The 15,445-nt window shown below is 42.8% G+C and overlaps 2 protein-coding genes across 4 annotated transcripts in view; one reads left to right on the top strand and one right to left on the bottom strand.

Moving 5' to 3' along the window:
* The window catches only part of LOC144267838 (kinetochore protein NDC80 homolog), a 29,897-nt gene extending 15,940 nt beyond the window's left edge, over positions 1-13,957 (top strand). Inside the window, 6 exon segments of the mRNA XM_077822190.1 lie at positions 1,435-1,587; positions 3,614-3,703; positions 5,919-6,011; positions 7,632-7,765; positions 10,038-10,140; positions 12,320-13,957. Coding sequence (XP_077678316.1) covers positions 1,435-1,587; positions 3,614-3,703; positions 5,919-6,011; positions 7,632-7,765; positions 10,038-10,140; positions 12,320-12,442 — 696 coding nt within the window. The 3' untranslated portion in view covers positions 12,443-13,957.
* Positions 1-15,445, bottom strand: part of GTPBP8 (GTP binding protein 8) — a 385,924-nt gene that overhangs the window by 359,427 nt on the left and 11,052 nt on the right. The window contains exon 7 of one of the 3 annotated variants that reach the window (XM_077822151.1): positions 2,774-4,272. The exons of 1 other annotated variant lie outside the window; for it this stretch is intronic. In XM_077822151.1, the coding sequence (XP_077678277.1) occupies positions 4,256-4,272 (17 nt within the window). In that variant the 3' untranslated portion in view covers positions 2,774-4,255. Of the gene's footprint in view, positions 1-2,773; positions 4,273-15,445 lie in introns of those variants that run through there. One more of the 3 variants, XR_013346678.1, reaches the window with a different exon arrangement.

Genomic DNA, 15,445 nt, shown 5'->3' with positions numbered 1-15,445 from the left:
CAACAGGCATGTGTATTGCTTTCAACTGTAGTTGCAGAGATAGCTAAGGAGCTTGAAATAGTCTGAAGAGCCTGAACATAATTATCCCCATTTTACAGATGACAAAACTGAGGCACACAGCGATTCCATTACCTGCTCAAGACACAGTAATTTAGTGGCAGAACTAGGAATTAAACCAAGGGGCCAGATCCTCTGCTGGTGTAAACTAGTGTAACTTCTTTGACTTCAATACAGCTATGCTGACTTAAACCAGCTGGCTTAGTGACTCAGTCCCAGTCTGATGCCCTGTCCCATGGACCATACAGACTCAACACTCTTCTCCTCTTTCCCATGCCCACTGCTATAGTGAGATGCCCCATTTAGAAGCAGGCCCTTGTTCTTCATAAAGTTTACCAAGCTGTGTCAGTGACTAAAACCACAGGCAAGAGAGGAAGGATGGCCCAATTATGGTTAAGGTGTCAGCTTGAGAGTCAGGAGACACGGGTTCTATTTTCTGCCCTTCCAGACATCCTGAGTGTCCTTGGGCAAGTCACTTAGCCTCTGCTTCAGTTCCCCATCTGTAAAATGGGACAACAGCCCTGTCCTCTCTCACAGGGGTGTTATGAGAATAAATGCCTCAGAATGTGAGACTCAACTACTATGATGATGCGGGCCATATAAGTACCTTTGACAGTCTTTGCATTTGTAAGGCTGGGTCGCTCGAATATATTCTTAATTTATTTATCACTTGTAATACTCTTCCCAGCCAAAGATCTTACATTTCTTTACACAAGTCCAATTTTACAGAGCGGCAATCTGAGACATGAGGGGGTGAAGTGTTTCTTGCCCGTGTTCACAAGGGAATCTGTGGCAGAGCAGAGAACAGAGCCCAGATCTCTGCACTCCCATTCTCATGCTTTTCCACAATCCCATCTGTCCTCTTTACAGGCAGCTTCCAAGGATACACACTAGCTAATCTTCCTTGAATATTCAAGGGATAGGTGGAGCAGGCATTTATGAAGCATCCAGGAGAGGAAAATACAACTACTCAGAAAGGAATGGACAGCTAAAAACTGCTCAAGTCTATCTGTACAGGCCATTGAGCTTCAAATCACATCACATCTCTGTGCCCTGGTTTTCCCATCTTTGAAATTGGGATAATGATACTGACCCTCCTTTGTAAAGTGCCTTGAGATTGATGGCCGAAAAACTGCTCCATAAATAGCAGAAATGGTCATCTCGCTCAAAAGCTTCCAGTGCTGACTAATATTTTAAAGATTTTTTCTGAGGTCTCAAAATGTCTGTGCATCTATGAAGCCTTACCTGGCAGTGGTACCCTCTTAGAGGTGGCAACAATAGTGATCCATCATGGAAAGTTAGCAGTAGCCATGTTTTGACCTTTTCTATTCAGTGTCTTTCTCTCTTACCATCCTTCCAACTCCACATATTTCCCAGATTGAAGCACAGCTGGATGATTATCACAAACTGGCTCGGAAGCTGAAGCTAATCCCAGCAGGCATGGACAATTCCAGAGGCCACGATTTTGAGATTAAGTTTAGCCCGGAGGATGGACCCCATTCTCTCTCCAAATACAGAAGGCAGATCAACGTAGGTGTGCTTTAACAACGGCTTTTGTTTGGAACATTTGTATGGGAACAGTCTGTGTTTCAGCTGTAAAATGTTAGGAAATACACAAGGAACGTCGTCCTTGAACATCCCTACTATAGCTGCAGTACAGTCTAGCCTGTGTGGGATGTTGCTAATAGAGCTGAGTGAATAATCGATTTTTTTTTCCAGTTTTGTGTCCAACCGGAAAAATCGGGGGGGGGATTGGGTGTCTTGAACTGAAACTGAATCCCCCCCACCCCAAAAACAAAAAACCAAAAATACTTCGTTCAGGTTAAACTCAATATTTGGATGTCTATTCTAATCGACATTTCGAAAATGCTTTTATTTTCAGGTTGGTTTGTTTTTTAGTTGAACATATATGCAAAGAAAAAGTTTCACTCATCTCTCTTTGCTACAGAATGGAGGGTGGACGTGGGAGGCATATCAAGCCAGATTTCTTGAATCAAAGAGGGAGGGACAGACATAGCTGTTAGAAACAAAAATTACTCTGGGGGGAATTCTGCACCAAAAAAGTAAAAATTCTGCACATACTTTAAAATCCTGCATATTTTATTTGTCAAAATAACACAATATAATCATGCCAGTTTCAAATTTATTTCAAAATACCCATCAGCAAGTAGGTCTCTAACAATATAGGCACTCCTTTTCCCCCCAAAAAAATTTCTGGTAAAAAAAATTTTTTTTTTTTTTTGACAAATAGATTCCTTACGAGGCACATTAATACAGAACTTTGTGTAATGCATTTCTGTAATGTAATTCAAATGAATTTCCCACACCCATCAGAAGTATTGCAAAGATTTTGGGGAGTCCGGGGTAACAGAGGAACTGAGGGAGAGGGAAGGAGCCTGGACCTGGAGGGTTGTTCACTGTGGGCAAGAAGTATGGAACAGGGTTTTTTGGGAGGACGGAGGGATTGTTAGGGAGTTGGGGAGCCTCTCCCATGCAGACCCTGGCTGACTCCAAACGTCTCCCATTCAGTCAGGCACAGCTACCGCTGTCCCTGCACCCCCATGCGTCTCAGCCTCCCTCCCCATGCAGCCTTGCACCCCAACTCCCATTTAGCCCCTGGCTCAATGCTGTCACCCTACTAGCTCCCCTGAGCCTGTGCCCCAGTCTGTCCCCCCACTAGCCATTCTGAACCCCAGTGGGATACCCCCTCCCCCAGCAGCCCCGTGTGCCCCACTCTCTATCCTAACCTGGTGCTGCAGGCAGGGTTCTGTGATGAATTTCTAGTCCTGGGGGAATTCTGCACCACTGGGCATGTGCAGAATTTTTTTCCCCTCTACAGGAAAAAAAATTCTGTGGCATCAGAATTGGGCAAAAGGCAGAACTGCAGCACTTCTCGGGCAGAATGTATTTTCTGCAGTGGGGAAAAAAAATTCTGCGTGTGCACAATGGTGCAGAATTTCCACAGAAGTAAGAGTGCAGGGATTGGGTAAAATCTGCAATCCCTCAGAGGAGAATTCTAAAGCCATCTTCATCTCAATTGTTCCTTTTTTTTTGTCTGCTGCAGCATGTATTGTTCCCCCTTTCCTGCAACCATTTGCAACCAGCTACACTGCTTCTATTCCTTCTCCCCTGCCGAGCTGTGCTGCCTCTTTGAAACACGGTGGAAAACACCTACCAGCCGGCTAAATCTATCCATTACACAGATGCATCTCTGAACTGTCTGTGGGTCTTGAGTGCTGCACTAGTTTTAAAGTTTGTTATGTTAGAACAGTGACCTGCCACTGATGTAGGGCTGAGTCTTACCTGGCAGGAGTAACTTTTGTGGGGGTAGGGGGTGGGGAGAATACATGTTTTGGGATGTGGGGAGGACCATTTCTTTAGCAGGCTGATTTTAAAAAAGAAGTCTGTTTTAAAGATGCTGAGAGATTCTGAATACCCATTAATGGGCAGTATTCAGTCAGCAATTCCTTGTAAATTTCAGAACTGTACCACATGGTTCTCTTACCTGTGTGTGTGTGTGTGTGTGTGTATCTTTTTTTTTCAATGTGCATTACAGGTTCCGCTTATGCAGATAATAGATGAGACTGAAGAGGCAATAAGTAAAGCTAGTAACAAGAAAATAATTTTAGAAGATTCCTTAGAACAGGTGAGCTCTAAAAGCTTTATACATCTTTGCTTATGGGGTTTAGGTAGTAAACATTTTCAGAATGGTGGCCTTCAGGCAGTGAGTCAGTGGGCTATATATTATTCTTGGCATTTCTGGTTCGAGAAACCTACTGATCATACACTGTAACTTCTCTTAAATCAGCATTCTTTAACTGAACACCTGCCACAAAATATTTTCATCCAAACGTGTATGGTTTGGTGCATTGAAAGCACGTAAATATCTCTGGAGGAAAGCAAACTTCCCACCTAGGTATCTAGCAGAGGGTATGGATTGCAAATCCAGCTACCAAGTTCCCTGTAGGTGTTACAGATCTCAGCTCGGTCAAGCAAGTGTGGATTTTCTCCTATTCAAGAACATGTAAGAGTAAACGAATTCAGCAAGCAGAAAGGCCTAGGCTATATAAGGTGACGTGTGTTGTAAGATGGTGAAACAACCAATTTAAGTGATAGGTTTAAACCATGAATATAGAGAGAAATTTACAGTCAAAATATATTCTTCTTTGGCAATGAGTCTGCTGCTCCTTGATTTGTTTCAGCCGAGCTCCAGACCTGAGAAGGAAATACAGGTTATTCCTAAAAAAGCAGCCAGTGAATTAACTTGAGTTGTAGGCGCTGTGTGCGCTAAGGTAGATACTGTATTGTTAGTAACACAAATAGTCATTTGTAATCAGCACCAGCAATTCACCACCTCCGCTCTCCAGTCTTCGTTGCTTAATTCGTGCAAATGAATTGAACACTGTTCCAGGTCTTGAATCTGAAATATGATACCTCTACCCTGAGCCTCTGCAACAAAGCACACTTAGGACATGTAATTCAGTACTGTAATCATTCCACAATCCATCCAACAAAAAATGGGAATCTGCTAAATGCTGAGACACTGGCTTGGTCCCTATGTTGGGTCCATGGAGAAGGTGGCAGCAGGACAAATGATCCTGTTAGCCACTGAAGTGTTCCAGCAGACAATACTGCTTGGGCTAGGTAGCGGAGACCTGGACCCCTGGACAGGGGACTCAAACTCAATTTACCTTAGGGCTAGGGCCAGTGCCAGTCCTCAAATACTCCCAGTGGGCCGATAATGTCACTGAAGATGGTGTTCAGAAAAGAAAATGTTTATATTGTATTTTTTATTTTGAATTTCTCAGAAATAATAAAACTATCATACAACTTTATACAATTCTTCGCCTGCCAGAGAGTTTTTAGTGTTTGCCAGACACCTGGCAACTCTTCGGTTCTGTCAGTTTGTTGATGTTTGGCCTCAGTGACTGAGCAGTTGAAACCTTCAGGATTGCAGCAAGGTGGGCATCAGATAGTTGTGTTCTGTATTTTGACTTGTTTATATTCGTTGTGGAAAAAAGTGATGCTGCCTCCATGGCTGACTGCCAGGCAACTGGTGATGGTCTCTCTGTCCCTCTCCCCCAGCCAGTAGGTGGTGCGTGGGGGGGGGCGGCGCCGGCACCTGCAGCAGACAGAGCTGGCAGCATGCATGTCTCCTCCGCGGGCTGCAGTTGGGAGGTTCTTGGGCTGCAGATAGCCCGCGGGCCGGGACTTTGAGACCCCTGCTCTAGTGTAGGAAACCAGGAGAAGCAGTTTACTGAAGGTGTGCGATAGAATAGTTAGTGCACAGGGAAATGCATTGCATCACCCCTTGAGACAAAAACACTTACTTATTTTATAAAATATAGTTCATTAGTTTTTTTATTAGAAGTCCATTCACTTTCTACCTTTTTCAGATGTCCATTGAAAAGGGTTATCTTCCTATTGCTGTGTAAGTGCAGACTACTGTAGAATTATAGCAGTGTCACTGAAAATGATTTGCATGGGTTGAAGGTAGTGTACAAAATTTGAGCATCTGTTTATTTTTTCCAGTGAAAATTTCTCATGGACTCTGCAACCACACTAGCACCTTTCTCTGTTTCTGAGGGAACATAAATTCATCTGGCTTCCTGATGTGGGAAAATTAACATGACCTTAAATAGTTCTCCAGTATTTCCTTTATCTTAATATCTATATTGTGAGTTCAGGCTGAGCATTTATCTCTAGCACTTGAGTAAGGGTCTTTGACCTTTGTTTCAGCCCTATATAGCTAGTCTATTGTTTGAAGTTCTATAAAAATCTGAGGTTTTGCAAGATATTTCCAGCCAGCCGTACATGTGGTGGGTTTTTTTGTTTTTTTTAAACCAAATCGGTTCTTGAAGTTGAATGTGGTGATAGCAGAGAAGAAAAGCAACATAAAACTGCTGAAAGAAGAAGCCCAAAAGCTGGATGACCATCACCAGCAGAAGCTCAAGGTAGGAATTTACTTTTCTAAAGTGAAAATAAATGAGAGATCTTTGAATGAGTAGGACTAAATTCTGCAGTGACTTACACCCTATGTCATGCTGAATTTAGCCTGATGAATCATTATATGGCTTTGGACAGTCAGCTGGTCCTCTTCTAGGTGACATCTCATGAGTAGAAACTGCTATCCCTCTGCCTAACTTCCAGCAGAAGAGCTCCCTTCCCCACACCCACCCTTTGGATGTTATTTGTTCTTGGAGATATGTTGCCTCTCATTTCTCTCTGAACAGTTGTCAGGTATGGTACCCAGTTTCCGGTCAGATGGAAGTATTTAGACACCCAGTTTTTTCTTGGAACAAATATCTTGTTGCAACCTTTTTCCGCAACCCTTTCTGGACCGGGATCTGCCTTGTTGATGGCTTCTCTACAGCAGAAATTGAGTCCACTTGCACCACACCGTGATGTTTTTAGGGCCCCGGACTACCTTAATCCAGTCCAAATCTCACTTGTTCCTCACTAAGGGGAGGCGGGGGTAAGAAAAAGCCTGGTGAGGTTCTCAAAAACCATTCCAGGCAGCATGCTGGTGTAGGCAGGTGCCAACATGCATGGACAGAGCAAAACTCCTTTTAAAAAAAAAAATAAATAAAATGGTTCACAAAATATTTCAGATTTGGTACTGCAAGGACACTTCAGGGTGTGCAGCCTCTCATGATGCCTGCCTGGCTCATTACAAAACATGCCTGACCCGATGCCCAACTCATCTAGTGCAGCATTTCCCAAACTGGGGTCCGCAAGGGTACTCCAGGGGGGTCTGCAGCTCTGCTGATCAATTCCTCCCCCTCCTTCCCAGGGCCTCCTGGATGCCAGTGGTGTGCAGGAGGTGCTGGGAGGGAGGGGGAGTAGCAGGGACAGGGCAAGCTCAGGGGAGGGGGCAGAAAGTGGTGGGGAAGGCATCATGGGGGTGGGGCCTGGGGCTGAGCAGGGAGCGTGGGGGTCCACAAAAAATACTAAATCAAAATGGGGGTCCTCGGGTTGCTAAACTTTGAGAACTCCTGATCTAATGGATACAGGAGAGAAGCGTTGCTTCCTGTTTCTTCTTCTTCTAAGTCATTTTGAACCCCATTCAGATTGGGGGCTGAGTGGCAGGCTGCCCATGAGAACAACGGCTCCTCCTAAAAGGAAAAGGAAACCTTTAAGGAGTTACTTGTTTTATTAAAGGAATCTAAGTTTGGGACTATTTCTAGTCATGTATAGTCCTCTTCCATTCCACACCATCTTGCCATACGGTTGTTGGACCTTTACCCAGGAACACTTGCTTTGCCTTTTAAAACATGCTTGTGAGTTGCACTGCTATTTGTCACCTCTTTAAACAGTTCCTTTTGGTTATATTGATACTCTTGGGCGGGGGTGGGGGGGAGGGAGGGAAGGGGGTCAGTTTTTGTTACTAGTTGAAGTTTGTCCTGCTGAGGCCTTGGTTTGATCCTTTCATAGGGGGAATTCTTTGGGGTTGTCTGTATTCCTCTGCTGGCAGGAGGTCCACTCTCCTAGCAAGTTCTAGGACTTTAATTATTGGTGGGTACACTTAGTCTGAGGAACATGCTGCTGATCAGAATTTGTTTATCCTTCCTTAGGTGGCTGAAGAAGAAGAAGAAGAAAAAAGTGCAGCTGAACTGCAAGCTCTAGAGATACATAAAAACCTAATTGAGACTGGAGTCAATGAGGGCCTCAATGAAGCTATGAATGAGCTACATGAAATTCAGAAGAAGTAAGTGCAGCACATCCAGGTGTGGGGTTTTTTTTGTCTTCTTTCTTAAACAGATTTTTCCTGAGAAGTCTACTGCATATCAATGCAGAGAGAAGACCATACTCTGGAGGGTTGATGGTGAATTTCTGTAGTTTGTATAAGATTTCCTTGATTGAGTGCGTAACTAGCCCTTAGTCTTGCACATATACTATTGTTCCTATATCACTAATACGTTCTCATTCCAGAACCTTGCAGTATGGAGTATTAATTTTATGGCTGCAGAGCAAGAGCAGGTTAAAATTTTGTCTGTTTCAATGGAAAACTGAGTATTCAACTAAAGACAAACTTAAGAAAAGTGCCTGCTACTTTCAGTGGAAAATGGACTTTGTCAAGAAACCAAAACCTTTTCACTTTTTGAAAACTTTTTTTTTTTTTTGACTGACCAAATTGATTTGAAGGGAAAAGCCCATTTCTAACCAGCCTTGCTACCCTGAGTCTGCCATAGTGAGTCCGAAATGCCTGTATGTGTTTGGACACATTTTCATATACTGTGAAATTCAGAAGTTAACTTTCAATAGTAACTGGACTGTAAGAAAGGAAATCCTGTAGTTAAAGGTTCCAGTATCCTTTACAGTTCATGCATTCTCTAATATCCAGCCATGTGAAAGTTAGTTATTACACATTCCAGTGACACCAACCCCATGTCCCATCTATCAAGAGTCTGAGTTTTCAAGTTCTACAGAAAGGCCCTGAAGACTTGACACATTTGCTGAACATATAAAAATCCTAATATTATACCTTCTAGCTCTTATAACCTTTCATCAGTAGATATCAAAGTGCTTTGCAAAGGAAGTCCGTATTACCTCCATTTTACAGATGGGGAAACTGAGGCACTGAAAAGGAAAATGCTTGGCCAAAGTCACCCAGCAGGCTAGTGGCAAAGCCAGGAATAGAACTCAAATCTGAGTCCCAGTCCCCTGCTTTATCTTGTGCCATGCTACATAAACCATGTACGTTCAAAGTCTAGCCCTATACATATAACTGCAGAATGTTAATATTTTAACAATACAAAGCACTTATAATATTGTTGTGTAACTAAGATTTATCATTTTAGTCTACATCTATATATAATACCTAAAAATACTCCGGTGTATGTGGATGATTCAATGCCTTTACAAAGTTTTTGATATATTTGGACTGATTTAAAAATGGATTGGGAGAGATTAGACGTAAGGTTATTGTAATGTCTGATCATGCTGAATTGGCTAGATGTTTGCTAAAGAATGTATAAACTGTATAGATACTCAGTTTTATCTATAGTCTTAGTTTCAGGATTGGATTTTATTTTAAATTGGATTTTTATTTTATTTAAATTACAATTTTGTATAAAAATAAACAAAATGTTAAGGCCTAAATTTATTCTCTTAAAACGTTAAATAAAAAAAATATGCTGAATCCATGAGCCTTGATTTAAAAAAAAACAAACTGAGTTAATAGCTGCTTTTCTATATAAAAGATGTTTTTCCTGAGTCTAACTTTTGAGGTCAAACTTTTTAAATATGGCACAATGGTCAGCTTGAGTAATTTAGGAGACTGTCTTATTTTCAAGAGACTTAGGTGAGACTAGGAATTTAAACTGTCACTTTCATTTGAAAATTTTCCCAGGCTTACCTGAAACAACCAGTTTCATTCACTGAGTACAGTTAATCTCTCTGTTTAATAAATCATTTAGTTGTAAATGTGGAACATGCTTTGATAGGAGATTATCTATCCAAAACATTTAAGGTGGTATTTTATATGCTGTTTGGAATTTAAACAAACACAAGTTACCCATCCTAATACAGCTTGACACAAATCAGAGCAAAAAGTAAATTATCTAGTAAATAAGCAATATCATTCACCATTTTCTAACATACTAAAAATGTACAGTTAATCTGAAAATATTAAGATACATAATTGCTTAAATGTAGATAGTTCTAGTGTATCCTCTTAGGTAGCAAAAATATGCACTAAATCTAGTGAAAAGGCTTTAGTTGTAAATTAATGTTTTAATAGTTTCATCAACCAATGAGAATGCACGTTCCTGTAGAAAGAAACTGAAGTACAAATGGAAAAGTAGGTTAAAATCAACTATTTAAACCGAGGCTTTCCACTTGGTGATTTTTAAATTGTCTTGATTTAAATTATCCAGCCTATTGAATTTTTCTAACATTTATTACATGTCAACCTTAAAATGAAGGGGTTTCTCTTTGGCCTGGGCATGCAATTAAGGGAATGTATTTGTATTCCTCAGGCACCAGATTGCTGTGAGGACAACAAATGAAGAGAAAATGCAAATGCTTGATAAATTGTACCATGTCTTGGAGATCGTGGCTTTTCATGTAGGGTCTGTAGAAGTAAGTCACACCCATTACTATGAACACTAAAGCAGGGTTAGGAAATGTACATTGCCCAAAAGGCAATTTACAGTCAGTTCATTTCCACTCCACCCCTCTTTAATTCTCTCTCCCCATGTCCTGCCCAGTTCATGGCAGGCTATGAAGAAAGAGGTGGCCTGTTCTCCCCAGAAGTGTCTGTCTCTCTCTCGGGAGTGACTGGTGTCTCCAGGCTCCTTGGAAAGAACAAATCTCTCTCCTGTTTGTCTGGGCATGCTGAACCTTGTTCCTTCCTGTACAGAAAAGTCCACAACTTCTCCCAAAGGGACACAATAGTAAATTCCATGTGGATTAAAAATGTGCTGAAACTAACTGCCATGTGCAAGCAGAGCACCCAACCAGTGTGTGGTGTTGGGAATAGCAGCTGAATAGTCTCTTGTTCTAGGGTTCTTTGTATTGATATTTCATGACTGACTGCCTTAGTCATATATACACGCTCATACTCCATAACTCATCTTCCCTACCTTCCCTTCAAATTATTAACAGAGCCAGTAAAGCGACTAGTCTACTGGTAAAATGGCCCCTTGTAATGCTTCCACTGTCTAACCTCTTACCAAAAAGCTTGGGTGCTGCTAAAGTACAGCACCATGCCCTGCCAACCTCACCTAAAACAGCTGTCACCACACTGATTGAATGTAGGGTGAAATAGCAGTAACAATTGCAATTGTTCTTCCTGGGCTGTATTGGAAAAAGGAGAAATTAGAAGTCTCCAAATACGTGAATTGTTGGTGTTCAGTACTGTTGAGGTAGGTGGATGTTCTAGCTTGTTCAGACCTTCCATTATCAGAAATGTAGAGATCATTTTGGAAAGATGACAGTAGCCTCTCCTGTAGTGTTCAAAGGCCTACTTACCAATCTGCAAAGGGTGGGATGTGATTTATAGTTTGCATTACAGTAGCAGCTAGAGGTCCCAACATCTTGTACTAGGTGCTGTGCAGAGACTGTCCTTGACCCAAAAAGCTTATGTTCTAAGTAGATAACACAAACTGTGGGAAGGGAAACCGGCACAGAGGGGGCCAAGGATTCACTTAAGGGCACCTGGCAGGGAAATGACAACTAGAAATAGCACTCCGGGCTCCTGACCATCCCTAGAGCTTCTGCTTCACAATTAATGGTGCCAGTACCTTTGTTCATGGAAAACAATTTTAATCAAGAGGACTTAAAGCCATAAAGGATGTGTAGTTTGCTGTGTAAATCATCTGGGTGAGTGAAAGTATTGGGCCATCAAAGTCCCTTCTAAAATGGAATTACACTTGCAGTGACTGTGCAGGGGATGGCTACAGAAGTGAGATGAATGCTTAGGCTATTGGACACAAGCTAGGTGAGGTAATATTTATTGGACCAACTTCTGTTGGTGAAAGGGACAAGCTTATGAGCTTCACTGCGCTCCTTCAGGTCTGGGGAAGGTGAATGGTTAGGACACTGTAATCCAAGTGCAAGACTCCGATTGCATGTTTCCAATCTGAAATATATACATTAATAGGAAGGAGAAATGTGGAAACAACTAATGATAGACTAGGAGAGAGAAGAGGCATACTTAGATATTAAGAGTGAAATCCTGCACCATTAACTTCAATGAAACTGGGATTTCTCTGAAGGTTTGTACCAGGAAATAGCAAAAAAAAGTCTTAGGTCTGTGAATAAGAGGGATTATGCCACAGAGCAGAGAGCTACCAGTCACTCTGCAGACATTTAAGAGGGATCTAAAGCTTCCTAAAAATCAGCAAATTATCCAAGCTTCTTCAGTGTTCTGCCCTGCTAACCTCCCTCAAGAACAGGATTGGCTTTTATACCATCAGCCTATGGGTTGAGATTTAATAAGCAACATGGCTGTGTCTCATTCACAAGAACTCCTGGGGATCAGATTTGTGCCCTAGGAATTTACAAAGTGTGGTGGCATACCACTGTCAAACACAGCTGTTTTTAACCTGGTTACTTTACTATCAAGTCAGATCTTGGAGTTTATTTGATTGATTTTTTTACTGAAGAAACCAGTTTTAATATTTAAATTATAGATAGATGGCCTGATACCAAATGCAGTGAATAATAATAAAAGATGCACATGGTGCTGACACAAGCTCCATGTCTTTTAGGTTAAAAAAGAAAGTTGGAAATCTCATTGGTAACATTCTCTTCGTAGAAATACCTGGCTGAGCAAAATGAAAAAGCTGATATGGTGTTTGAAGAATTTATGTCTGAAGATCTCTTGGACAACGGGAAACAAATCCTAGCCAACTATAAAAGTAAAGCTGATGCTCTATAACCCTTGCATGGAGGACTTCACCTAGGCATTTTTTCTGTAGCACAACTGTAATGTGGTCCAGTCCTACATTCCTTCCACAAAGTCCCAAGGAAGTCAATCCAATGATATTTACATATGTACAAGGACTACAGGATCTGGTCCATACTGTGCTGTCTCTAAGTATATATTTATTAAATTCTTACAAATGTAAACTATGTATTTAAAAATGAATCAGTCAAAGGTATTTTGTAAAGATTTTTGCTAGCAGTTAGTGTAGTGGGTTTTTTTTTTAAGAACCTTGGGTTTTGCAGGCAGATGTATATCAAGCTCTAGGATTTAAGACGCACTTTGCAGAAGTGTCCATTAATTTTGGATGCTCAGCTTGGAAGACCCCAGAGCATGCAGCACTCAAAACTGAGTGGATGCTTCTGAAAAATGTTTGCTAGCATGCTGAAACTATCCACCAAGAACGGATATTGAGCTATAGCATGTGGCATGCTCTTTGCCCCTGAGAGCTGTACCATCTGGGACCGCACATCTGCTGTTATGATACTGAGCACTTCTAACAATGGTTATATATTGAATCAGATCCTTCAAGCAGAACAAAGGGAGAGTCAGGGCTATAACGCCTAACTACTCTGATCGATCTCTCTTGCTTCCAGCACATAGGAATGAGCATACTGCATTAGGCTACTGTTCCAGCAACTCCCAGTCTTGAGGAATGGCTACTATCACGTAGTAGGATTAACATCTAATGACAGTGAATTCCTGAGGTCAACTAGGTTGGGTAAAAAGCATTTCCTTTTATGAGCAGACATAAACTAGACCACACAGCCTCTTAATCTACACTTAAGTCACATGTAGAGTACAGGCACAGCATGCCCAGCTTACAGTGGTATTAACAGCACTGCTTAGGTGAACAGAGTGCCCTACACACTGGAACCCCCAGGAGTACCTCCTTGTTCTACAGAGCCATTTTTAGCAGTGTAACATCCTCCTGCTCAAGCCTTCCCCTGCCCCCATGAAAAGCTCCAGCCACTTCCCACTCTTGAAGACTTTTGCCATGGCATACAGCTAGCCACTGCCGTGACAAGTGTGAACAGAGCCTGTACTCTCCACACACCATCAGTGTAAACAGAGCTTAAGAATGGGCAATCTTCGGGGAAGAAAATCTTACCCATCAGTAACGCTACAGCTAGGCCATGTCATGGGCATTGCTGAATAGATGCAACTTAGCTGTGGGATAAACGTCTCACACTATTATGTGCCCCTGAATGGGAGGCTACCACTGAGGGACAATGTAGGGCCAGATATGTAGCATGTACCTCATTTGCCATTGACGTTCACTCCCTTATGGTCAGTTGTCATCACTAAAGAATTTTGGCTTGTTCTCTGAGATGTACAGTACAAAAAGGAGAAGTGAACCCCCTACCTTGAAATCCTCAGGCCTTGCTCTCTAAGGGTTGTCTACACTACGGAATAAGGTTGAATTATAGAAGTCGGTTTTTTAGAAATTGGTTTTATATATTCGAGCGTGTGTGTCCCCACAGAAAATGCTCTAAGTGCATTAAGTGCATTAACTCGGCGGAGTGCTTCCACAGTACCGAGGCTAGAGTCGACTTCCGGAGCGTTGCACTGTGGATAGCTATCCCACAGTTCCCGCAGTCTCCGCTGCCCATTGGAATTCTGGGTTGAGATCCCAATGCCTGATGGGGCTAAAACATTGTCGCGGGTGGTTCTGGGTACATATCGTCAGGCCCCCCTTCCCTCCCTCCCTCCGTGAAAGAAAGGGCAGACAATCGTTTTGCGCCTTTTTTCCTGAGTTACCTGTGCAGACGCCATACCACGGCAAGCATGGAGCCCGCTCAGGTAACAGTCACCGTATGTCTCCTGGGTGCTGGCAGACGCGGTACGGCATTGCTACACAGTAGCAGCAACCCATTGCCTTGTGGCAGCAGATGGTGCAATACGACTGGTAGTCGTCATCGTCATGTCCGAGGTGTTCCTGGCCACGTCGGCCAGGAGCGCCTGGGCAGATATGGGCGCAGGGACTAAATTTAGAGTGACTTGACCAGGTCATTCTCTTTAGTCCTGCAGTCAGTCCTATTGAACCATCTTATAGTGAGCAGGCAGGCGATACGGATTGCTAGCAGTCGTACTGTACCATCTTGTGCCGGGCAGGCAAGAGATGAGGATGGCTAGCAGTTGTACTGTACCATCTTCAGCCGAGCAGCCATGAGATGTGGATGGCATGCAGTCCTTCTGCACCGTCTGCTGCCAGCCAAAGATGTAAAAGATAGATGGAGTGGATCAAAACAAGAAATAGACCAGATTTGTTTTGTACTCATTTGCCTCCTCCCCTGTCTAGGGGACTCATTCCTCTAGGTCACACTGCAGTCACTCACAGAGCAGGTGCAGCGAGGTAAATCTAGCCATGTATCAATCAGAGGCCAGACTAACCTCCTTGTTCCAATAAGAACAATAACTTAGGTGCACCATTTCTTATTGGAACCCTCCGTGAAGTCCTGCCTGAAATACTCCTTGATGTAAAGCCACCCCCTTTGTTGATTTTAGCTCCCTGAAGCCAACTCTGTAAGCTGTGTCATCAGTCGCCCCTCCCTCTGTCAGAGCAACGGCAGACAATCGTTCCGCGCCTTTTTTCTGTGCGGACGCCATACCAAGGCAAGCATGGAGGCCACTCAGCTCACTTTGGCAATTAGGAGCACATTAAACACCACACGCATTATCCAGCAGTATATGCAGCACCAGAACCTGGCAGAGCGATACCGGGCGAGGAGGCGATGTCAGCGCGGTCATGTGAGTGATCAGGACATGGACACAGATTTCTCTGAAAGCATGGGCCCTGCCAATGCATGCATCAAGGTGCTAATGGGACAGGTTCATGGTGTGGAATGCTGATTCTGGGCTCAGGAAACAAGCACAGACTGGTGGGATCGCATAGTGTTGCAGGTCTGGGACGATTCCCAGTGGCTGCAAAACTTTCGCATGCGTAAGGGCACTTTC

This window comes from Eretmochelys imbricata, chromosome 1, assembly GCF_965152235.1.
Source record: "Eretmochelys imbricata isolate rEreImb1 chromosome 1, rEreImb1.hap1, whole genome shotgun sequence".
Lineage (NCBI taxonomy): Eukaryota > Metazoa > Chordata > Testudines > Cheloniidae > Eretmochelys > Eretmochelys imbricata.
Note: the sequence above shows the minus strand (reverse complement) of the source record. Positions and strands in the feature narration are given on the sequence as shown.